The sequence below is a fragment of the Eucalyptus grandis genome, chromosome 3 (genome assembly GCF_016545825.1).
Source record: "Eucalyptus grandis isolate ANBG69807.140 chromosome 3, ASM1654582v1, whole genome shotgun sequence".
NCBI classification, from domain to species: domain Eukaryota; kingdom Viridiplantae; phylum Streptophyta; class Magnoliopsida; order Myrtales; family Myrtaceae; genus Eucalyptus; species Eucalyptus grandis.
The window spans coordinates 14,210,320-14,236,329 of NC_052614.1; the positions used below are offsets into that span (position 1 = coordinate 14,210,320).

General features: G+C 37.7%; 2 protein-coding genes and 1 non-coding gene across 10 annotated transcripts in view; all 3 read left to right on the forward strand.

Annotated features, from left to right (window-relative positions):
* LOC104436604 overlaps nt 1-26,010 on the forward strand; it is a 34,607-nt gene that overhangs the window by 5,174 nt on the left and 3,423 nt on the right. Inside the window, exons 1-7 of one of the 8 annotated variants that reach the window (XM_039310105.1) lie at nt 15,126-15,347; nt 15,504-15,636; nt 16,065-16,168; nt 17,039-17,183; nt 17,265-17,405; nt 17,521-18,249; nt 18,280-18,346. In XM_039310105.1, coding sequence (XP_039166039.1) covers nt 15,307-15,347; nt 15,504-15,636; nt 16,065-16,168; nt 17,039-17,183; nt 17,265-17,405; nt 17,521-18,249; nt 18,280-18,346 — 1,360 coding nt within the window. In that variant the 5' untranslated portion in view covers nt 15,126-15,306. Of the gene's footprint in view, nt 1-7,401; nt 7,632-7,772; nt 7,906-15,124; nt 15,348-15,503; nt 15,637-16,064; nt 16,169-17,038; nt 17,184-17,264; nt 17,406-17,520; nt 18,347-24,569; nt 24,830-24,968; nt 25,102-25,529; nt 25,634-26,010 lie in introns of those variants that run through there. The other 7 variants (XM_039310100.1, XM_039310102.1, XM_018869853.2 and 4 more) reach the window with 7 other exon arrangements.
* LOC120292135 lies at nt 2,165-5,634 on the forward strand. The gene is made up of 6 exons (XM_039310106.1): nt 2,165-2,501; nt 2,658-2,790; nt 3,217-3,320; nt 4,190-4,334; nt 4,416-4,556; nt 4,672-5,634. Exons 1-6 carry the CDS (start codon nt 2,461-2,463, stop codon nt 5,482-5,484), a joined length of 1,377 nt encoding a protein of 458 aa, XP_039166040.1. The 5' UTR covers nt 2,165-2,460; the 3' UTR covers nt 5,485-5,634.
* On the forward strand, nt 19,488-19,593 carry LOC120292355. Its single transcript, XR_005550150.1, has one exon. It is a non-coding gene; the product is annotated as a small nucleolar RNA R71 (small nucleolar RNA).

The following is a 26,010-nucleotide window of genomic DNA, read 5'->3' on the forward strand; positions in this document are numbered from 1 at the left end:
CAGGGATCAAATTGAGCAAATGAAAAGCTCATGGATCAAATTGAACATTAGATAAAAGTTCAAGACCGTTTGTGACATTTTCCTCAATGGCAAAGAAGGTAGTGGGCGATTCATGAATGTGTCGATTAGTGATTACTCAACTAACCTTTATTTAGTTAAGTAATCACTGACCTTTATTTTTCAAATTAAAAAAAAAAAACCATTATTTGTACCATTCTTCTTAAAAGATAAACTGGATCGGACTTCTTTTAGTGGGTAACGTTTGAGCTGGCCAAATATGATAGGCGCAAAAAATAAAAATGTTTGATGCTCTTTGCCACTTTTTCTTTTTTAAAGTTTTTTTGATAGAGGGAAATAATCAATGAAAAACGAAATGGAGTTATGGTTCAACTTTCGTTGTGTTCGATTTTAATGTCTTATATTTTGGTGTATTATGATGTGTTGTATTATTCGATGGCAAATTAGGTTTGGTGTGCTACACTCAAAAAATAAAGATTTCGAAATAGTTTTAAAGTCCAAAATAAAATTTTAATGAACTTTTTTTTTTGTGACCCAAGAACCCCTCGCACAGCCGGCAGCCGGAGGGGTAAACCTAGGGGCTGCGTAAGCGGGAGGACCCACCACCCCCGACAACCCACTTAAGACGTCACGCGGCAATCCACTAGCCTCCCTTCAACTTGCGTTGAAGGGGCTTCGAACTCCAAACCTCCTCGTTGGAAACCTGAAACCTACCCAGCGAAGCCACCACGGCCGGTGGTAATTTTAATGAACTTTTTATATATCTAAGAATCATGAAAAATATCGACACAAAAGAACCAAAATAAAGCAAACAAAGCAAAGCATCTTCAAATAGCTTTGACTTTTACTTGCTTTCGCTTATTAATAGTTTGCCTGATGCAACAAAAGCCCTAAAATTTAATGTGCGATAGATGTGAATTAGTTGAAATCATTTAATCAAGCGTGCCTTTTCTCAATTATCATGTCTGATTTAGGATTTAAATTATCTGTGCTCCATCTCCCAATAAAAGAAGCCAAAACAACTAAATTTTTAATTAAAGACCAAAAGTTGACTAAAAGACCGCTAAATTAGGCGCAAAGATGTGCGGTCCAGCCGAGGAGATCCCTTTCCCGTCCCGATTCCGCCATCATTTTTACGGTTTCACCACCCTCATCACCGTCACGATCTCCATCGTCATCCACTCCCCATTTGACCCGCAAAGTCCCCACATCCAACGGCAACTATCCCTTTCTCTCTACCCGAAATGGCCTTTCGCCTTTTTCCTGTACTACCCTTCTACCTTTTCTCTTTACAAGGAAAATGACGCAAATGATTCGTGAAATTTTCTTTAATATACAATGTAATTAATGAATTCTTAAATTATTTATTATGGTCTTTAAAATTTTGATATCTATTCAATTCAATTCTTGAAATATATAAATATATTTAATGTTGTCCATAAACTTGAATTAATAAAATAACAAAGCATGGGATATTTTCATATAATTCGAAATCTAAATTGAATATGTATTAAAAGTTCTGGAATTTTATTAAAAAAATTAAGAGTTCATAGATTATATTACATATTAACACAAAATTCAGAATTATTCATGTTGTCATCCTTTTTTTTTTTTAATTTTATTTTATATGAAGCCTCCCTCGGCTTTTGTTTTCATCTTGGCAAGATATGACGTCAAAAAATTCAAGCGAAAATCAACTAAGATGACATTAAATTTCCACATAGAGGCTAAGTATCAAATTAGAATGACCAAAGAGTTTAGAATCACGTCGAATCGGAATGATATATTTTGAATTGTATAAACATACTTTCCCAAAGCATTAGACTTATTTGGATGCTGTCCCAACAAGAATATTCTCTATAAATAAAACTCGTGAAAATCATTATTTAAGGTAATAAAAGATTTGAAAAGATTTTCATAAAAATAATATATTATATCACTTACGAAAATGAATAAACGAAAAATATTTTCATCGAAAATATATTATCAATAATGAAGAAATTTTATATAAATTAATTATTTCAATACCCACAAGCAGTCATTTTAAGAAAATTTTTTTTAAAATTATTCATTTTTGTGGAACAAAAAGAGCTTAATAATGACCTAAGATTTTTTCTATATTTGACAATGATAATTTTAGATTGACCTAGATCCTTCCAAAAATAAATTAAGAACGTGGGGGGGGCGAGGTCATTATCGTAAATTCGACCTCCGCTCGCCGTACCACTCACTAAGTTGAGCCCAGTTTTTTTTTAAAAGGCGCGCTCACGTTACCGTGCATTCTCAGTCTCTCTCTCTCTCTCTCTTCCATGGCCGAACTCGATCTGCATCGACGGAGCATGCTGCATTGCTGAGTCGCTCCCGCGCCCCGCGTCGACTCGCCCCGACTCAGTGATCATCGCTCGCCGAGGAGACGAGCCCCGCGCCGCCACCGCCGGAACTATGCTGGACGGCTTGCTCGGTCGCGGCTTCGCCGCCAAGTGGTGAGCTCCTCAGATCTCTTTCCTTCTGTCCGTTTTTTCTCTTTCGCGCGTGCTGTGTGGGGGAAAGCTGTGGTTGCTCCACGCGTCGTGGCCGCGGTGCCGTTTCGGTTGGTGTTCCGGGGCCGTGACTTTTTGCCCCGGTGCTTGTTTTGGCAGCAAATCGCTGATCAAGCTGACGAGGTCGAGAATCGATGTCATACGGCGGAAGCGGCAGGCGACGCAGAAGTTTTTGAAGAAAGACATGGCCGATCTCCTCGCCAATGGCCTCGACACCAACGCTTATGGCCGGGTAATTGACTCCTACAATTTGCTTTACGTGATTTTCGGTCCTTTGCGTGGTCTGATTTGGAGTAGCTCTGTTTCTATTTTGTTTATGGTGTGATAGTCCCCAGTAAAGAAAGACGGTGTGAATGTGGCGAGGAGGTGGCTATGTTTGCAGATTTTTTGGAAAAATTTGAATCTTTTTTGGAACTTCTTTGCTTTTGTAAATGGACGGGAAAAATCGAATGACTATCATGTTAAGTTGTTTTGAGTTACAGAAGTGCAACGATGCAGTTGCATTTAGGGGTAGAATTAGGAGAATGTAAAATGGACAACGGTTGATTTTGCCATAGTTCTTTAGTGGATGTCGATGGCTTTTGGTATTGTGCTTAATATTGGTGTATTCGGTAGCTCCGACTTAAATAAGTAATCTCTGTGGTGATTGCCGGGGCAGGCTGAAGGACTTCTGGTTGAATTGACGCTCTCGTCATGCTATGATGATGTCGATCGGTTTTGCGAGGTCTTGTTGAAGCAAATGTCGACAATGAAAAAGCAGAGGTATGACCTTCAACTCCAAGGATATTGCCCTACGTTAGCAAGTAATTCATGGAAAAATTTCCATCTTTTTTTAGAAGAATTGCACTCCATAGCTCTTTAACTCAACTACTCTTACTTTCCCGTGGAATAGAGATGCGGCTCTTTTCAATTGTGAGGACATATGATGAAGTAGAGTCTGGAGAATTTTAAATCCACATTTGCCAATCATCTCCTGTAAATAAATTTGGTCCCCAAATCCTCATGTTGGTATCTGCAACCACGTCACTTAGTACATAGACTGCAACAATTAAGTTGCTCCAGTCTTGTGGAACGCGCGAGTGATAAATGACATCAGTTAGGGATGCTCATGAGCAACTGCCGCTGCCATGTAGCAAGTCACTGATGCGTCTGTGCAGATGCTGTTGCTCTTCCCAAAGCAAGCATTCTGATGAACGACCACACCTTTAAGAAGTTCGTGGCATATGAAATTTGCATTTTTTGTTTTTTTCCAGGTATTGCATTGCAGTTTCTATTGGTGTTTGGCTGCGAAAGACTACTTTCTCCTCTGTCTATTTCTTCCTAGCTGTTAAACATCTCTGTTGAGATTTTTTTTTTTTTTTTGATATCAACTGAAACTCTAGAAAGAAAAGCCCAAGACAAAAAGGGTGACGATTTCCATGATGTCAAATCTTACCACTTGGATACCGACAATAAAAACCTTATTGTTATTAGTTAAATGTTTTGTCAGGAAGTACCTGGCTATAAACTCCACTAGAACTTTAGCATGTTGCTTCTTACTCTTCTGACCAAATACCATTCTTGCTGTTCTACACTAGACTGAAGCATTGTTAGCTAAGATAATTTTTCATTTATCGCATTGTTCCTTTCAGTGAATGCCCAGAGGAATGTCGAGAGGCTGTATCGTCCCTGATGTTTGCTGCTGCAAGATTTTCTGATTTGCCAGAGTTGCGCGACCTTAGGGATAGTTTCCAAGAGAGATATGGAAATTCCTTGGACTGTTTCATAGATCAAGAGGTACACCCTACCTCAGATAATGCTTGCTAAGCTATTAATGTGCAGGTTTGCTATATTACTAATTACCTGAAATACTCTCAGTTTTCCAATAAATTAGCCGGAAAGCCTTCTACACTGGAAAAGAAAGTTAAGCTAATGCAAGACATAGCAACAGAGTTTTCGATAAGGTGGGATGCAAGAGCTTTTGAACAGAGAATGTCCAGAAACTCTTCGACTGTCCAGGTACGCTCTTGCGCTTTTGTTGTATTCGAGTGTTAGACTATCCTTACATGAACAGCTAAGACGTATTTTCCAAGTGCATCTATTCATATCCTGACTCTGTTTGTGTGTCTTGCAGGAGCAACCAAAAGATCAAGGACTTCTTTCCCATGCCACTCCAAAGCAAAGTTTTGAAGAAGTGGATGAAGGGCAGAGGTTCCGTAATAACATGGGAGCCAGTGGCTTTAGAAGAAATGACCTCAATCCTCAACCAAAGCTTGAATCAACTGGCAACAAGTGGAATGAGTTTGAGGATGTTATCTCGAGGAAAGATGATCATGATACTCAACAAGGAAGGCCTGGTCTCGCCTCTGATAAAGCTGAGGAGGGTACTAGCTTGAAACAAGTTAAATCTGGTGCTTCATCTCATGAAAGACGACATAAGGACACTAACGGTACTCAACGAGGAAGGCTTGGTCACAGCTCTTATAAAATTGAGGAGGATAGTAGCCCAAAACCAATAAAATCTCATGAAACAGGATATAAAGATGCCGCTGGTGGATTGAAGTACCAGAACAGAAGGGAGAGAACTGTCCTAGAAAGGGAGCACGGGGATGGTTCACTTCACTGGAAACAAGGCACAATGCCTAGTTCTGCTGGAACCTACATAAAGACCAATGTTAAGGATGCCCCGTCTGCTAATGACAATAATGGCAATGAAGACCATGCTGCTAACTCATTGAGGAAGGCCAGGAGAGGAGATATAGAAAGGTCCTACTGCAAAAGTCCTCTGCCACCTCCTTATGTTAAGCCTCCTTATGTTAAGCCAAATGTTAAACCCCCGAAGGATGGCAAGTACGGGTCCAAATCGGAGTCTGATTTTGAAGGCTCGAAAATTCCAGAATCAATTGGAAATTCTATGCCAATTTTCAATGTCACAAAATTTCTTTGAAAAATTATGTCTAACGGTTTGATTGGAAGAAATTTCTTCAAAAGAATGTCAATAGCTAATGCGGCATGAGAAGTATTTAAAGGAGATCATTCGATCAAGAAGTGAAAGGAAATTTGAATTTGAAATTCAAAAATCTAAAGCTATTCTTAATTACCTGTCTTGGTTTATGAGCATTACGATGTGTGATCAAAAGAGAAAAAACACAAAAAAAAAAAAAAAAAGTGTCTTAGTGAGCTAGAGAAATCTAGCACTGAGTGTTTGTACTCATAAGTTGATATTTACTAGCTTTCACTTATTAATAGTTTGCCTGATGCAACAAAAGCTCTAATCATCGGTCGTGGTGACTCTGCTGATAAGTCTTTCCCACCGTGGGGGGACCCACCGACTCTTTTTAGGAGGGAGAGGTGGTGGTGGGTCCTCCTGTAGGGCCCCAGGGTTTACTTTTGTCATCTCAGGCCTATCGAGACTACGTGTTAATAAGACGGGTTTCCGAGTTTCCGGATCAAAAAAAAAAAAAAAAAAAAAAAAAAGCCCTAAAATTTAATGTGCAGATTGTGAATAGATGTGAATGAATTGAAATCATTTTATCAAGCGTGCCTTTTTCTCGTTTGTCATGTCTGATTTAGGATTTAAATTATTTGTGCTCCATCTCCCAATAAAAGAAGCCAAAACAATTAAATTTTTAATTAAAGACCAAAAGTTGACTAAAAGCCAGCTAGATTAGGCGCAATGATGTGCGGTCCAGCTGAGGAGATCCCTTTTCCGTCCCGATTCCGCCATCATTTTTACGTTTTCACCACCCACATCACCGTCACGATCTCCATCGTCATCCACTCCCCATTTGACCCGCTGAAGTCCCCACATCCAACGGCAACCATCCCTTTCTCTCTACCCGAAATGGCCTTTCGTCCTTTTTCCCGTACTACCCTTCTGCCCTTTTTCTTTACCGGAAAAATGACGCCGTGAAATTTTCTCTAATATACAACGTAATCAATGAATTTTTAAATTATTTATTATGGTTTCTAAAATTTTGATATCTATTCAACTCAATCCTTGAAATATATAAAGATATTTAATATTGTGCATAAACTTAAATTAATGAAATAATAACATAGGATATTTTTATATAATTCGAGACTTAAATTGAATATGTATTAAAAGTTCTGAAATTTATTTAAAAAATCAAGAGTTTATAGATTATATTGCATATTAAGCTAAAGTTCAAAATCATTTGTGCGGTCATCCTTTTTTTTTATATGAAGCCCCCCCTTCAACTTTTGTTTTCATCTTGGCAAGAGATCACGTTAGAAACTTAAAGCGAAAATCAACTAAGATTACATTAAATTTCCACATAGGCTAAGTATCAAATTAGAACGACCAAATAGTTTAGAATCACATCAGAATCGGAATGATATATTTTGGATTGTATTAACATACTTTCCCAAAGCATTGGATGCGATTTGGACGCTATCCCAACAAGAATATTTTCTAGAAATAAGACACTCATGAAAATCATTATTTAAGGTAATAAAATATATGAAAAATATTTTCATAAAAATAATATCTTATATCACTTACGAAAATAAATAAACGAAAAATATTTTTATCGAAAACATATTGTCAATAATGAAGACATTCTATACAAATCAATTATTTCAATAGACACAAGCGGTCATTTTAAGAAAATATTTTTTAAATTGTTCATTTTTGTGGAACAAATAGAGCCTAATAATGACCTAAGAATTTTTTCTATATTTGACACTGATAATTTTTGATTGACCACAGATCCTTCCAAAAAAAAATTAAGAACGTGGGGTTTGGGGGGTTGTAACTTCCATCTCCGCTCGCCGTCCCACTCACTGAGTTGAGCCCGTTTTTTTTTTAAAAGCGTGCTTACTGACCCATCCCCTCTCTCTCTCTCTAACAGATAGAGCAGACGTTACCGTGCATTCTCAGTCTCTCTCTCTCTCTCTCTCTTCCATGGCCGAACTCGATCTGCATCGACGGAGCATGCTGCATTGCTGAGTCGCTCCCGCCCCGACTCGCCCCGACTCGGTGATCGTCGCTCGCCGAGGAGACGAGCCCCGCGCCGCCGCCGCCGGAACGATGCTGGACGGCTTGCTCCGTCGCGGCTTCGCCGCCAAGTGGTGAGCTTCTCAGATCTCTTCCTTCTCTCCGGTTTTTCTCTTTTGCGCGTGCTGTTGTTGCTCCGCGCGTCGTGGCCGCGTTGCCGTTTCGGTTGGTGTTCGGGGGCCGTGACTTTTTTGCCCCGGTGCTTGTTTTGGCAGCAAATCGCTGATCAAGCTGACGAGGTCGAGGATCGATGTCATACGGAGGAAGCGGCAGGCGACGCAGAAGTTCCTGAAGAAAGACATGGCCGATCTCCTCGCCAATGGCCTCGACATCAATGCGTATGGACGGGTAACTGACTCCTATAAATTGCTCTCCGCGATTTTCGGTCCTTTTGCGTGGTCTGATTTGGAGTAGCTCTGTTTCCGTTTTGTTTATGACGTGATAAGAAAGACGGTGTGAATGTGGCGAGGAGGTGGCTGTGTTTGCAGATTTTTGGAAAAAAATCGAATCTTTTTTGCAACTTTTTTGCTTTTGTAAATGGAAGGGAAAAATCGAATTACTATCATGTTCAGTTGTTTTGAGTTACAGAAGTGCAACGATGCAGTTGCATTTAGGGATAGAATTAGGAGAATGTAAAATGGACAACGGTTGATTTTAGGGGTGAGCATCGGTCCGGGGTTTAACCTAGACCGACCGCCCAACCCCTGTCAATCCTAGTCCGGTTTTCAGAGAGATTGGGTCGATCCCTAGTTCTAGAATTTCTAGATCAGCATTGTGCGAGTCGGTCATCGATCAAAGTTCCAAGTCGGTCCAATCCGGACTAACCCTGAATAAATATATCTAATATATTATTTATAATTTTATAGAGAGAAAATATTAAAATAAACGGTGTCAACAATATTAAATAACTCTTTAGTAAGAAATTCAAGTAATTTTACATTATTCTTTAATAACTTAAATTTTTAATGTCTTTTATGGCGTCAATAGTCATAATTTACAAAAGAGAAAAATGTTTGTGAGAAGAGTTCTCACGGCATCCAAAAAGGTATAAACAACTCCTCACGGTACCCCCCTCTAGTATTCATTCACTTCTCTTATTTGTCTTCTTAGTCTTCAATTTGCCAAAATCGAAAGAAACAACTTCTCCTCTCGACACTCGTCTCACTCGCTTTGAGTCACTCGCGCCGCTTGCCTTTCTTAGCTGACCTCACTCATCATCGAACCCATTGAGTTGATACAGTCATCAATTGCCCTTTCAAAGAGTACAAAAATGAAATAAAAAATTATTGCTTAGTCTTAAGTTGACATTGAAATCGGACCGAACTCATTGGTTTCGTCCGATTCTCAAAAATGAAATAAAAAATTATTAGTTGGTCCCGGGTTGACCCTAGAACCAAACCGAACCCATTAGATTGGTCTTGTCCTCAGTCCCAAGCTCAATGGGATTGGTCATCGGTCCCAAAAATTAAGGACCAACACTGTGTGGGTTGGTGAATAGGTATAAAATCAATCCAAACTGCTTGCCGAAAAATCATTGTTAAAATGAACAAGATTAGGTACCAAAAGGACAATAATTGGTCAATTAGTGTAATCAAGTCTCTGACCCTTGATTTTATGGTTCTGTAGAAAGTGAGACACACTCCAATGCCTCACTTGGTTTCTAGCTATGGCAACTCATTTTGTGCAAAATTTCTAAAAAAATATCTCGATGTCACGCGAGATATGGGCTTGGAAGAGCCCGTGCCTAATTAAGGGCTATAAACTCATCCTTTAGGCAATACCCTTAAACCCGTTCCCTTCTCCTTAGGGGTAGGTTGCGACAATCACATTTAGAATTTCACAAACAAAGGCCCTATCCCTGAAGTAGGAAAGTGGTTCTCGTCCTCCAAAGGACAACATCAGGTTTTAGGATTTCTATTAAGATCATAGAAGTAACGCTAAGGGGGCCATATCACCTGAGGGTTGGCACAGTCTTTCTCCTCAGTGGTGGACCAAGGCTGCTTCATCTTCGTGAACACCAAGTGTAGACAAAGAATGAGAGAGAAGCAAAGCATAGGGACAAAATGACATGAGGTAGGGAACAACTCGTGGAATTAGTCAAAGCTCCCTTCCTCATCGGCCGCGAACGGACTTATGGAATTGTGCAACCACCTATCCCTCGCCGCCTATTTATTAAGTTTCCGAAAGAGTACAAGCGACATACCACAAATACCAAGAAGAACGGCATTTTCTTACAGCTCCAACTTGAGCCCAAGGAGGCGACGCTCTAGCTCCAACCCGAGCCCAACCCTCTCCCATCGCCGCCTCCTAGGGGCCACCGTGAGGGACAACCCAATGCTGACCTGGGCGATAGCCCGGCCCAATAAGAATAAAACATTAGTGCGGGCAAAGGCCATAAAGAGCATCCAAAAGAAGATAATAAAACCCATCAATGCGATCGTCTTGCGGTAGTGATCTTGTCGGCGATCTGCCCAGCCATTGTTGCTTCGATGAACGAGAAAAAATTCAATGGGGCACCTTGTATATCAATGAATTGCTAAAAGATCCGTTTTTCTTTTCTAATGAATGCGGGCGTTTCGCTAAATGCTCCAACAACTAACAATAAGAATTATAAATAAAACAAGAAAATATCATTTGTCAGTCATAATAATATGAATGGAATCGAGACAGGAAGAAAATAATTTACAGAAACCCAAAAACATGAGGGCCATGGAAGCTCGGCGGCACAGCAATGGCCGTCAATGCAATTGTCTTGTGGCGGCCAATCTTGTCGGCGATCCTCTCGGCCATTGTTGAGCTGCCAAAGCTTCCATGGCCCTCATATTTTTGGGTTTTTGTGAGTTCTTTTCTTCCTGTCTCGATTCCATTCATATTGTTATGACTAACAAATGATATTTTCTTGTTTTATTTTTAATTCTTATTGTTAATTGTTGGAGCATTTAGCGAGGCACCCACGTTCATTAAAAAAGAAAAATGGATCTTTTAGCAATTCATTGATGTACAGGCCGCCACGTTGAATTTTTCATCGTTCATCGAAGCAAGCAGATCGTCGACAGGATTGGCCGCCTCAAGACGGTCGCATTGACGGATTTTATTCTCTTCTTTGGGACGCTCTTTATGGCCTTCGCTCGCACTAACGCTTTATTCTTGTCGGGCCAGGCTATCGCCCAAGTCAGCATCGGGTTGTCCCTCATGGTGGCCATTAGGAGGCGGTGACGAGAGAGGGCTTGGGCTCAAGCTGGAGCTGGAGCATCGCCTCCCTGGGCTTAGGCTAGAGTTGCCGGAAGATGCCATTCTTCTTGGTGTTTGTGGTGTGTCACTTGTACGATTTAATAAATAGGCGGCAATGGATAGGTGGTTGCGCAATTCTAGGAGTCGTTCGTGGCCGACGAGAAAGGGAGCTTTGACTTGTTCCACAAGCTGTTCCCCACCTCACGTCATTTCGTCCCCACGCTTTGCTTCTCTCTTGTTTTCTGTCTACACCTGGTGTTCATGAAGATGAAGCAACCCTCGTCCATAGCTGAGGAGAAAAATTGTGTCAACCCCTCAAGCGATATGGCCCCCTCAGCGTTACTTCGATGATTTCAACCTAAAACCCGATGATGTCCTCTGGAGGACGAGAACCCATTTATAATTTTTTATTTAAGAATCAAAATTTTGATTATTTTTATTTTAAATTTCCTTTTTCTTTCCCTCCTTTTCTTCTTTGGTTGGTCCATAGCAACGATCAGCAACTGGCCAAAGGCAAGCTCGATGTTCGTTGGCCTCGGGCCTTGCTAGATTGGTGAGTCAAAGGGTCATGTTTGTCAGAAAATCCGGCAAACATTTCTTGAAAATTGTTTTTCATAAAATGAATCAACCTTAGATTAAGAACGAAGAAAAATGTTTCTTTTTTTAAGAATTTTAGCGAGCATTTAATTAAGTGGATAAGCAGTGGGTAATTATTAAGGACGTGCAAATTGAATGATTATATGCTGAAGAGAATTTGTCAGATTTGGTAGTAGATGAGAAAATTCAGTGGGTGGGTGGTTTTTTTTTTTTTTTTCTTTTTCCTCACTATTTGAGTGGGTAGTTATTGAAAGTGGAGCAATGGCAAGGGAAAATGTCATAAATAGTCCATGAATTTTCATCTAATGTTCAATTTCATCTTGAGCTTTCGATTTGCTCAATTTGGTCATTGAATTTTAATCTAATATTCAATTTCATCATTGAACTTTCGATTTGCTCAATTTGGTCCCTGAACTTTTATCTACTCTTCAATCTAGTCCCCAACTATTTGAAAATTGACCAATTTCCATTTTTTTAAATACCAAACTATTTAAAAAAAAAAAACCCAGTTTGGTATTTCTTTTTTGTATATGCAAATTACTTGAATAATGTACCACATTTATGCAAAGTGATAAAGATCAATATTTCTTTCCTTTCTCCATATTAAAAACAAATGGAAAAATGGACACTAATAATAAACAAAGGTAAATCTTGCATTTTGATTTCTTTTTTGTATATGCAAATAATTTGAATAATGTACAAAAGCCCATCAATCGATTTTTCCATTTTCGGTGAAGTCCATAAAAAAAAAATTCGATTGATGGGCTTTTGTACATTATTAAAGTAATTTGCATATATAAAAAGAAATTAAAATATAAGATTCACCTTTATTTATTATTATTGTCCATTTTTCCATTTGTTTTTAATATGGAGAAATGAAAGAAATATTGACATTTATTACTTTGCATAAATGTGGTATTTTTTCGACCAAAAAAAAACCAGTTTGGTATTTTTTTTATTTATAAAAAAACAGTTTGGTATTAAAAAAAGGGAAATTAGTCAATTTTCAAATAGTTTTGAACTAAATGGAACATTAGATGAAAGTTCATGGACTAAATTGAGCAAATCAAAAGCTCATGGATAAAATTGAATATTAGATTAAAGTTCATGCATCAAATTGAGCAAATCAAAAGCTCATGAATGAAATTGAGCATTAGATGAAAGTTCAAGACCGTTTGTGACATTTTCCCCAATGGCAAAGAAGGTAGTGGGTGATTCATGAATGTGTCTGATTAGTGATTACTCAACTAACCTTTATTTAGTTAAGCAATCATTGACCTTTATTTTTTGAATAAAAAAAACCATTATTTGTACCATTCTTCTTAAAAGATGAACCGGACCAGACTTCTTTTAGTGGGTAACGTTTGAGTTGGCCAAATATGGTCGGTGCAAAAAATAAAAATGTTCGATGCTCTTTGCCACTTTTTCTTTTTTAAAGTTTCTTCGATAGAGGAAAATAATCAATGAAAAACAAAATGGAGTTATGGTTCAACTTTTGCCGTGTTCGATTTTCATGCCTTATATTTTGGTGTATTATGCCGTGTTGTATTATTCGATGGCAAATTAGGTTTGGTGTGCTGCACTCAAAAACTAAAGATTTCGAAATAGTTTTAAAATCCAAAATAAAATTTTAATGAACTTTTTATATATCTAAGAATCATGAAAAATATCGAAACGGAAGAACCAAAATAAAGCAAACAAAGCAAAGCACCTTCAAATAGCTTTGATTTTTACTTGCTTTCGCTTATTAATAGTTTGCCCGACGCAGCAAAAGCCCTAAAATTTAATGTGCGATAAATGTGAATTAATTGAAATCATTTAATTAAGCGTGCCTTTTTCTCAATTATCATGTCTGATTTAGGATTTAAATTATCCGTGCTCCATCTCCCAATAAAAGAAGCCAAAACAATTAAATTTTTAATTAAAGACCAAAAGTTGACTAAAAGCCCGCTAAATTAGGCGCAAAGATGTGCAGTCCAGCCGAGGAGATCCCTTTCCCCTCCCGATTCCGCCATCATTTTTACGGTTCCACCACCCACATCACCGTCACGATCTCCACGGTCATCCACTCCCCATTTGACCCGGAAAGTCCCCACATCCAACGGCAACCATCCCTTTCTCTCTACCCAAAATGGCCTTTCGTCCTTTTCCCGTACTACCCTTTTGTCTTTTTTCTTTACAAGGAAAATGACGCAAATGATCTGTGAAATTTTCTTTAATATACAATATCATCAATGAATTTTTAAATTATTTATTATGGTCTCTAAAATTTTGATATCTATTCAATTCAATCCTTGAAATATATAAAGATGTTTAATATTGTCCATAAACTTGAATTAATGAAAGGATAACATGGGATATTTTCATATAATTCGAGATCTAAATTGAACATGTATTAAAAGTTTTGAAATTTTATTAAACAAATTAAGAGTTTATAGATTATATTACACATTAAGCCAAAATTCAGAATCATTTGTGTCGTCATCCTCTTTTTTTTTTTTTTTTTTTTTTATATGAAGCCCCCTTTCTTTGTTGTTTTCATCTTGGCAAGAGATCACGTCAAAAATTCAAGCAAAAATCAACTAAGATTACATTAAATTTCTGCATAGAGGCTAAGGTTTCGTTCATTTCGCAGAAAATAATTTTTAGGAAAACATTTTCCGGCGTTCATTTAATGGAAAATGAATTTCTTAAGAAAAATGTTTTCCATCAAAATAACAAAGTTTTCTAAAGTATGGGAAAATGTTTTGGAAAACATTTGTTTCACTTGATCTCTTTTATCTCACACCTCTACAAATCATCACTTCTCCCTCAACTTTCTTCTTATTCTTTTCTTTTTCTTTTTAATACGAATTTTTTTAATTTCCTTTTTATTTTTTTTTCATTTTTCTTTTATTTGTTTCACATCTTCTTCTTTCTTGGTTAGTTGTTGGACTAAGTGAACCTCAAGCTTGTCGATCTCAAACTCGCGCTCGTCGATCTGGCGAGCCATGAGCTTTACGCTCACGCACTCACCAGTCTAGTGAACGGAAAATGTTTTCTTTACTGAACACCGGAAAATATTTTCCGAAACATTTTCAGATTTTAGCTGAATACTAGAAAATATTATCATTTTCCTGGAAAATGACTTTTGAGAAAATACTTTTCGGAAATGGCCTATTTTCTACGAAACGAATGGATTCTAAGTATCAAATTAGAATGACCAAAGAGTTTAGAATCACGTCAGAATCGAAATGATATATTTTGGATTGTATTAACATACTTTCCCAAAGCATTAGACTCGATTTGGATGTTGTCCCAACAAGAATATTCTCTAGAAAAAGACTCATAAAAATCATTATTTAAGGCAATAAAAGATTTGAAAAATATTTTCATAAAAATAATATCTTATATCACTTACGAAAATAAATAAACGAAAAATATTTTCATCGAAAATATATTATCAATAATAAAGAAATTCTATATAAATTAATTATTTCAATAGCCAGAAGCAGTCATTTTAAGAAAATATTTTTAAAATTATTCATTTTTGTGGAACAAAAAGAGCTTAATAATGACCTAAGATTTTTTATATATTTGACAATGATAATTTTTGATTGACCACATATCCTTCCAAAAATAATTAAGAACGTGGGGGCGAGGTCATTATCGTAAATTCGACCTCCCGCTCGCCGTACCACTCACTAAGTTGAGTCCAGTTTTTTTTTAAAAGGCGCGCTCACGTTACCGTGCATTCTCAGTCTCTCTCTCTCTCTCTCTCTCTCTCTCTCTCTCTTCCATGGCCGAACTCGATCTGCATCGACGGAGCATGCTGCATTGCTGAGTCGCTCCCGCGCCCCGCGTCGACTCACCCCGACTCGCCCCGACTCAGTGATCATCGCTCGCCAAGGAGACGAGCCCCGCGCCGCCACCGCCGGAACGATGCTGGACGGCTTGCTCGGTCGCGGCTTCGCCGCCAAGTGGTGAGCTCCTCAGATCTCTTCCTTCTGTCCGGTTTTTCTCTTTCGCGCGTGCTGTGTGGGGGAAAGCTGTTGTTGCTCCGCGCGTCGTGCCCGCGGTGCCGTTTCGGTTGGTGTTCGGAGGCCGTGACTTTTTTGCCCCGGTGCTTGTTTTGGCAGCAAATCGCTGATCAAGCTGACGAGGTCGAGGATCGATGTCATACGGCGGAAGCGGCAGGCGACGCAGAAGTTTTTGAAGAAAGACATGGCCGATCTCCTCGCCAATGGCCTCGACACCAACGCTTATGGCCGGGTAATTGACTCCTACAATTTGCTTTACGTGATTTTCGGTCCTTTTGCGTGGTCTGATTTGGAGTAGCTCTGTTTCTATTTTGTTTATGATGTGATAGTCCCCAGTAAAGAAAGACGGTGTGAATGTGGCGAGGAGGTGGCTATGTTTGCAGATTTTTTGGAAAAAAATTGAATCTTTTTTGGAACTTCTTTGCTTTTGTAAATGGAAGGGAAAAATCGAATGACTATCATGTTAAGTTGTTTTGAGTTACAGAAGTGCAACGATGCAGTTGCATTTAGGGGTAGAATTAGGAGAATGTAAAATGGACAACGGTTGATTTTGCCATAGTTCTTGAGTGGATGTTGATGGCTTTGGGTATTGTGCTTAACATTGGTGTATTCAGTAGCTCCGACTTAAACAAGTAATCTCTGTGGTGATTGCTGGGGCAGGCTGAAGGACTTCTGGTTGAATTGACGCTCTCGTCATGCTATGATCATGTCGATCAGTTTTGCGAGGTCTTGTTGAAGCAAATGTCGACAATGCAAAAGCAGAGGTATGACCTTCAACTCAAGGATATTGCCCTACGTTAGCAAGTAATTCATGGAAAAATTTCCATCTTTTTTTAGAAGAATTGCAGTCCATAGCTCTTTAACTCAACTACTCTTACTTTCCTGTGGAATGGAGACGCTGCTCTTTTCAATTGTGAGATATGATGAAGTAGAGACTGGAGAATTTTAAATCCCCATTTGCTAATCATCTCCCGTAAATAAACTTGGTCCCCAAGTCCTCATGTTGGTATCTGCAACCATGTCACTCAGTACATAGACCGCAACAATTAAGTTGCTCCAGTCTTGTGGAACGTGCGAGTGATAAATGACATCAGTTAGGGATGCTCGTGAGCAACTGCCCTTGCCATGTAGCAAGTCACTGATGCGTCTGTGCAGATGCTGTTGTTCTTTCCGAAGCAAGCATTCTGATGAACGACCACACCTTTAAGAAGTTCGTGGCATATGAAATTTGCATTTTTTGTTTTTTTCCAGGTATTGCATTGCAGTTTCTATTGGTGTTTGGCTGCGAAAGACTACTTTCTCCTCTGTCTATTTCTTCCTAGCTGTTAAACATCTCTGTTGAGATTTTTTTTTTTTTTTTTTTTTTTATATCAACTGAAACTCTAGAAAGAAAAGCCCAAGACAAAAAGGGTGACGATTTCCATGATGTCAAATCTTACCACTTGGATACCGACAATAAAAACCTTATTGTTATTAGTTAAATGTTTTGTATGAAGTACCTGGCTATAAACTCCGCTAGAGCTTTAGCATGTTGCTTCTTACTCTTCTGACCAAATACCGTTCTTGCTGTTATACACTAGACTGAAGCATTGTTAGCTAAGATAATTTTTCATTTATCGCATTGTTCCTTTCAGTGGATGCCCAGAGGAATGTCGAGAGGCTGTATCCTCCTTGATGTTTGCTGCTGCAAGATTTTCTGATTTGCCAGAGTTGCGTGACCTTAGGGATAGATTCCAAGAGAGATATGGAAATTCCTTGGACTGTTTCATAGAGCAAGAGGTACCCCCTACCTCAGATAATGCTTGCTAAGCTATTAATGTGCAGGTTTGCTATATTACTAATTACCTGAAATGCTCTCAGTTTTCCAATAAATTAGCCGGAAAGCCTTCTACACTGGAAAAGAAAGTTAAGCTAATGCAAGACATAGCATCAGAGTTTTCGATAAGGTGGGATGCAAGAGCTTTTGAACAGAGAATGTCCGGAAACTCTTCAACTGTCCAGGTACGCTCTTGCGCTTTTGTTGTATTCGAGTGTTAGACTATCCTTACATGAAAAGCTAAGACGTATTCTCCAAGTGCATCTATTCATATCCTGACTCTGTTTGTGTGTCTTGCAGGAGCAACCGAAAGATCACGGACTTCTTTCCCATGCCACTGATTACTCTAAATTAACGAATGCCAAGTATATACCTTTGAAAGGAGATAAGCTGAATTTCCCTCCAAAGCAAAGTTTTGAAGAAGTGGATGAAGGGCAGAGGTTCCGTAATAACATGGGAGCCAATGGCTTTAGAAGAAATGACCTCAATCCTCAACCAAAGCTTGAATCAACTGGCAACAAGTGGAATGAGTTTGAGGACGTTATCTCGAGGAAAGATGATCATGATACCCAACAAGGAAGGCCTGGTCTCGCCTCTTATAAAGCTGAGGAGGGTACTAGCTTGAAACAAGTTAAATCTGGTGCTTCATCTCATGAAAGACGACGTAAGGACACTAACGGTACTCAACAAGGAAGGCTTGATCACAGTTCTTATAAAATTGAGGAGGATGGTAGCCCAAAACCATTAAAATCTTATGAAACAGGATATAAAGACACTGCTGGTGGATTGAAGTACCAGAACAGAAGGGAGAGAACTGTCCTAGAAAGGGAGCACGGGGATGGTTCACTTCACTGGAAACAAGGCACACTGCCTAGTTCTGCTGGAACCTACATAAAGACCAATGTTAAGGATGCCCCATCTGCTAATGACAATAATGGCAATGAAGACCATGTTGCTAACTCGTTGAGGAAGGCCAGGAGAGGAGATATAGAAAGGTCCTACTGCAAAAGTCCTCTGCCACCTCCTTATGTTAAGCCTCCTTATGTTAAGCCTCCTTATGTTAAGCCAAATGTTAAACCCCCGAAGGATGGCAAGTACGGGTCCAAATCGGAGTCTGTTTTTGACGGCTCGAAAATTCCAGAATCAAGTGGAAATTCTATACCAATTTTCAATGGTCACAAAATTCCTTTGAAAAATTATGTCTAACGGTTTGATTAGAAAAAATTTCTTCGAAAGAATGTCAACAGCTAATGTGGCATGAGAACTATTTAAAGGAGATAATTCGATCAAGAAGTGAAAGGGAATTTGAATTTGAAATTCAAAAATCTGAAGCTACTCTTAATTACCTGTCTTTGTCTATGAGCATTACAATGTGTGATCAAGAGAGAAAAAAAGAAGAAAAAAGAGTGTCTTAGTGAGCTAGAGAAATTTAGCAATGAGTGTTTGTACTTATAAGTTGTAATCTTCTATTGATCTTGTAGTGAAATTCAGTCAGTAGGTTGTCGGCATGGAATGATGAACGTAGACTTGATTTAAGTTGAACTATTATAAAAGTCGTGTATAATTTTTTTCCCTTAACTCTATTTATTTTAAGTTTGTTGCACTTACTCTCTTAGAAATCAGGTGTTTCTCAAGACTATTTCTATTCCTCATTCATACTTAGCTGGCAATTTAATTCTACTCCATAATCGTTCGGTAAAATTTATTTAGACACTCATTCACCCCATAGGTGTTAGAACTAGCTATTTCAGTTTGCAAGTTTGGTGACTATATTTTCTATATTGGACTTGGTCTCTTTAGGTTGTTTGAATGTTGGTTGTGGTCTCATCATATTTTGATACTCCATGAAAAACTTGGATGATTGCGGCATCTCAAATTATATGTGTTAGAGTAGGGATTATTTAGTGACATGTCAAAATTTCCAACACTAAGTTGTGTAAAAGAATTACCTACCTAACACTCTCTGCTTACATGTCCTTCACCATAAAAGTTACATGTCATATTTTGAATTTTCATGGTTGAAACACTCATGTTATCTAGTTTTTTGTTGAGCACTTCAAATTGTGTAGTAATTACAATGAAAGCTTTTACTTCATGAACTCTATTAGCTTTTGGTATCGGTAGTCTCTCGGTAGGGCCACTGATAGCTATTTTATGCCATTTACTCTAATAGGTTTGTAAAAGTTCTCGCTGCAGTTGCATCAATCATAGAACAAAAATTTATAATTGATTAATTATAAAAAGTTTGTACTTGCATCCATATGGGTAATCCATGATGTGGGAATCTCTTGAGAAACTCCTTAAATCTTTTCCATACTTCATACAATGATTCATTATCCCTCTACATAAAATTAGTATGTCTTTTTGCAGACTTTGCAGCTAGAAAGAACTTACCAAGAATTTTTTGAGCCATATCATTCTATGTAATGATCAATCCTATGGAAAAAGAAGAGAGCTAACCCTTAACCTTATCTCTAAGGGAAAATAGAAATAATTTTAATCTAATGGCATCATCTATGACTCCATTATATTTAATTGTGTCACAAATTTCAAGAAAAAAACATTGATATGGGCATTTGGATCATCGCTTGATAGCTCACTAAATTGCATTGATTGTTGAAGGATCTGAATGAGTAATGGTTTAATCTCAAAGTTATTTTTTTGAATTGTAGGACTTTTGATGCTTGATGTGGTGCCCTGAATTGTTGGCACAGCATAATATCTCAAGAGTCTATATTGATTTTCATTCTCACCATCTTCCGCCATCTTCTTAGCATGATTTCTCTGTTCAATTAGTTACCTTTTAAATGTATGTTCGATTTCTGGATCAAATTCAGAAAGTTTCCATTGTTGACTACGTGTCATACACCAATCTATACCTTAGAAAAAATAAAATGAAAATTAAACTTAAAATTATCCAGAATCAATATTAATTAGTATTAAACAAACAATCCTCGACAATGGTGCCAAAAACTTGTTCGGTGTGTTCATTGCATTTAGAATTTCACAAACAAAGGCCCAATCCCTAAAGTAGGAAATCTACTATCTACTTAAAAGAGACGTGTGAGACTTAATAGTGACAAACAAAGTTGGAGGCTAGAAGCAATCGAGAGTGACGGAGGGAACAACGAGGATGGAGGCGATTGAGAGCAAGAGTGAGAGATGCACTGATAAGGCCAGAGGCCATTGAGAGCGAGAGTGAGAGAGGGAGGCAAGGCCGCGAGATAAGTGAGATGAGAGATGAAAGGGAAACTTGGATTTTGATATGCAAATTTAAAACGTAAAAATTAAAATTATATATATGCTGGTCTGCAATTCCATACTTTGAATTGAATCGATACTCACTAACTCTAGTAAAGTGAAACTAGGAACCAAATTGATCCCCATTGGGATAACCCATTTTGGGCCAATCCAGTCCTGTCCCAAGTGTTTTTTGATTCTTTTGTCACACCCCTAACAAATAGAGGCATCTATATCTCATAAAAATACACTCAATCCTATCTCCTGGATGGAATTTGCCCCCTGACATTTTTAAGGGCGCCTAAACTCATGTTAGGAGACAATTGAGAGATTTTATAAAACTAACAAATTCTAGATTTTAAAACTATTATTCAAGTCACTTATCATATTCATCTTATCTTATTTCTTAACGACCGTCTCTATAGGAAATATAAATTTTTTCAATACAAGATCAATTCAATACTTCTTTGCAGTCGATGTGAGATTGGAAACTAATTTCAAAATACTTGTAGACAATCCAAAATAAGTGACAATCAGTCCAATCACTATAAATGAGCTAAATATAGAGATGATCTGAATTTTTTAACATATTTAAGCTAGGCTTGTTTCATTAAAATGACTAATTTCAAAAATATTTTTCACAAAACGATTACTTCCGTTGCTTGAAATACTTAGTTAATTAAAAAAAAATACTATTGGCAACAATTTATATGTAAACATTTTCATGAGCAATGAAAATATTTTTCATTTATTCATTTTTGTAAGCAATATAAACAATTATTTTTTGAAAAAATATTTTTTAAATAATTTATTTTCTATGAAAAAAGCCTTAATTTAGATTTGAGAAATTACAACATATCCCTCTGCAATAATAGATGAATGATTAGCATATCATTCATAGGCGATCTTTTGTTTTAGGAAAAAAATGGTCGGATAAGTTGTTGATCAACTGCAAAGGGGAGGAATCAAACAAACAATAAAAAAGAAAATAGAAATCCAACCTTAGAAAAAATGTTGAAACAGTCCAAAAATATATAATCTAAGTAGGTGGAAAGTCAGTTATTTCTCCAACTTTCCAAAAGCTGACATAACTGTTCTTTCGGGACTTGTTCTTGCCTAGGTTGTTGTCTTGCTACGGAAGGAAAAATTACTAAAAAACAGTTCGAACTTTATTTAAATTACATTAAAATGCAATTGCTTCAGAAAGATTCTTCATGGTCGACGGTTTTTCTTCCCCTGGTTGGGCAGAGAAATCGATGTACTCCACCACCTGAGCAACTAAAATATAAATAAACTAAAATGTCCTATTAATAGAAGAATTTGTTATTATTATTTTCCTGGAAATGTGGTCATGGGAAAATTAATGCATCCCAGCCTGGTGGATAAAAAAAAATTATTGGTGTAAGAATATATATGAGTTAGCTAGGTTCTCATTGCTACTATAATTTCAACTGTATTTCAGAATAAATTATTTATGTTAGGTTATGTTCATTTCATAAAAACAATGTGACGTTTTTTGAAAAATATTTTATAGGATGTCATTTTTCAATAAAATGACAATATTTTTCAACGTTCGGTAAAAGTTTATAAATAAATTAAAAAAATTTGTTGTTGTTTGGTATGAAAATTTTGATTTGATTTTCTTCCATGCACTCCTTTTAAGAATTTTTTATTTAGAAAATCAAAATTTTGATTATTTTTATTTTAAATTTCCTTTTTCTTTTTATATATTTTTTCTTTCCCTCTTCCTCCTTCTTTAGTTGGTCCATAGCAACGGCCAACAACCGGCCAAAGGCAAGCTCGACGTTCATTGGCCTCGGGCTTTGCTAGATTGGTGAGCCAAAGCGTCATGTTTGTCAGAAAATTCAGCAAACGTTTCTTGAAAATTGTTTAAATGAATCAGCCTTAGATTAAGAACGAAGAAAAATGTTTTTTTAAAAAAAAAAAATTTAGCGAGTATTTAATTAAGTGGATATGCAGTGGGTAGTTATTAAGGACGTGCAAATTGAATGATTATATGCTGAAGAGAATTTGTTAGATTTGGTAGTAGAGGAGAAAATTCAGTGGGTGGGTGGTTTTTATTTTTTATCTTTTTCCTCACTATTTGAGTGGGTGGTTATTGAAATTGGAGCAATGGCAAAGAAGGTAGTGGGTGATTCATGAATGTGTATGATTAGTGATTACTCAACTAACCTTTATTTAGTTGAGTAATCACTAATCTTTATTTTTCAAAAAAAAAAAAACCATCTTTTGTACCATTCTTCTTTAAAAGATGAATCGGACCGGACTTCTTTTAGTGGGTAACATTTGATTTGGCCAAATATGGTAGGTGCAATAAATAAAAATGTCCCATACTCTTTGCCGCTTTTTCTTTTTTAAAGTTTCTTCTATAGAGGGAAATAATTAATGAAAAACGAAATGGAGTTATAGTTCAACTTTCGATGTGTTCAATTTTCATGCCTTATATTTTGGTGTATTATGCCATGTTGTATTATTCGATGGCAAATTAGGTTTGGTGTGCTACACTCAAAAACTAAAGATTTCAAAATAGTTTTAAAGTCCAAAATAAAATTTTAAAGAACTTTTTACATATCTAAGAATCATGAAAAATATTGAAACGGAAAACCAAAACAAAGCAAAGCATCTTCAAATTGCGTTGATTTTTACTCGCTTTCACTTATTAATAGTTTGCCTGATGCAGCAAAAGGCCAAAAATTTAATGCGCAGACCATGGATAGATGTGAATGAATTGAAATCATTTAATCAAGCGTGCCTTTTTTTCAATTGTCATGTCTGATTTAGGATTTAAATTATCTGTGCTCCATCTCCCAATAAAAGAAGCCAAAACAATTAAATTTTTAATTAAAGACCAAAAGTTGACTAAAAGCCCGCTAAATTAGGCGCAAAGATGTGCGGTCCAGCTGAGGAGATCCCTTACCCGTCCCGGTTCCGCCATCATTTTTACGGTTCCACCACCCACATCACCGTCACGATCTCCATCGTCATCAACTCCCCATTTGACCCGCAAAGTCCCCACATCCAACGGCAACCATCCCTTTCTCTCTACCCGAAATGGCCTTTCGTCTTTTCCCGTACTACCCTTCCGCCCTTTTTCTTTACGGTGAGAAAATGACGCAAATGATCCATTAAATTTTCTCTAATACATAATATAATTCATGAACTTTAAAATTATTTATTATGATCTCTAAAATTTTGATATCTATTCAATTCAATCCTTGAAAAATATAAAGATATTTAATGTTGTCCGTAAACCTGAATTTATGAAAGAACAACATGGGATATTTTCATATATTTCATGATCTAACTTGAATATGTATTAAGAGTTCTGAAATTTTATTTAAAAAATTAAGATTTCATGGATTATATTTCATATTGATCCAAAGTTTAGGATCATTTGTGTTGTCATCATTTTTTTTTTTATATGAAGCCCCCATTCGACTTTTGTTTTCATGTTGGCAAGAAATCACATCGAAACTTCAAGCGAAAATCAACTAAGATTACATTAAATTTCCACATAGAGGCTAAGTATCAAATTAAAATGACCAAAGAGTTTAGAATCACGTCAGAATCGGAATGATATATTTTGGATTGTATTAACATGCTTTCCCAAAGCATTGGACTCGATTTGGATGATGTTCCAACAAGAATATTCTCTAGAAATAAGACTCATGAAAATCATTATTTAAGGTAATAAAAGATTTGAAAAATATTTTCATAAAAATAATATCTTTTATCACTTACAAAAATAAATAAACGAAAAATATTTTCATCGAAGACATATCGTCAATAATGAAGACATTCTATATAAATTAATTATTTGAATAGCCATAGGCAGTCATTTTAAAAAAATATTTTTTAAATTATCCATTTTTGTGAACAACTAGAGCCTAATAATAATGACCAAAGAACTTTTTCTATATTTGACAATGATAATTTTTGATTGATCACAGATCCTTCCAAAAAAAAATTAAGAACGTGGGGGACCGAGGTCATTATCGTAACTTCCGCCTCCGCTCGCCGTCCCACTCATTAAGTTGAGCCCAGCTTTTTTTTGAAAAAGCGTGCTCACTGACCATCCCCCTCTCTCTCTCTCTCTCTCTCTAACAGATAGAGAGAGTGACGTTACCGTGCATTCTCATTCTCTCTCTCTCTCTTCCATGGCCGAACTCGATCTGCATCGCCGGAGCATGCTGCATTGCTGAGTCGCTCCCGCCTCGACTCGCCCCGACTCGGTGATCGTCGCTCGCCGAGGAGACGAGCCCCGCGCCGCCGCCGCCGCCGCCGCCGCCGCCGCCGCCGCCAGAACGATGCTGGACGGCTTGCTCGGTCGCGGCTTCGCCGCTAAGTGGTGAGCTCCTCAGATCTCTTCCTTCTGTCCGGTTTTTCTCTTTTGCGCGTGCTGTTGTTGCTCCGCGCGTCGTGGCCGCGGTGCCGTTTCGGTTGGTGTTCGGGGGCCGTGACTTTTTGTCTGGTGCGTGTTTTGGCAGCAAATCGCTGATCAAGCTGACGAGGTCGAGGATCGATGTCATACGGAGGAAGCGGCAGGCGACGCAGAAGTTCCTGAAGAAAGACATGGCCGATCTCCTCGCCAATGGCCTCGACATCAATGCGTATGGACGGGTAATTGACTCCTATAAATCGCTTTCCGCGATTTTCGGTCCTTTTGCGTGGTCTGATTTGGACTAGGCTCTGTTTCTGTGTTGTTTATGAAGTGATAGTCCCCAGTAAAGAAAGACGGTGTGAATGTGGCGAGGAGGTGGCTATGTTTGCAGATTTTTGGAATAAAATTGAATCTTTTTTGGAACTTCTTTGCTTTTGTAAATGGAAGGGAAAAATGGAATGACTATCATGTTCAGTTGTCTTGAGTTACAGAAGTGCAACGATGCAGCTGCATTTAGGGGTAGAATTAGGAGAATGTAAAATGGACAACGGTTGATTTTGCCATAGTTCTTGAGTGGATGTCGATGGCTTTTGGTATTGTGCTTAACGTTGGTGTATTCGGTAGCTCCAACTTAAACAAGTAATCTCTGTGGTGAATGGTGGGGCAGGCTGAAGGACTTCTGGTCGAATTGACGCTCTCGTCGTGCTATGATTATGTTGATCTGTGTTGCCAGTTCTTGTTGAAGCAAATGTCGACAATACAAAAGCAGAGGTATGACCTTCAGCTCCAAGGATATTGCCCTACGTTAGCTAGTAATTCATGGAAAAATTTCCATCTTTTTTTAGAAGAATTGCAGTCCATAGCTCTTTAACTCAACCACTCTTAGGTCCTGTTTGTTAAAAACAATTTCTGTTCCCGGAACAAAAATTTATATTCTTTTGTTCCAGGGAATGAAAAAAAATAGAAACTTGTATGGTAAAATTTTTGTTCCGGGAATAGATTTGGAAAAAAATAGCTTCTTGTTCTAGCAATAATTTCTAGAATCAATTTTTCTCTCTTCTGTTTTCGTCTGTTTTCTTCTTCTTCTCGACCTTGGCCATGGCTGGCGCCGGCGACCGGCTAGATGAGGGCTGGCAACCTTGCCGGAG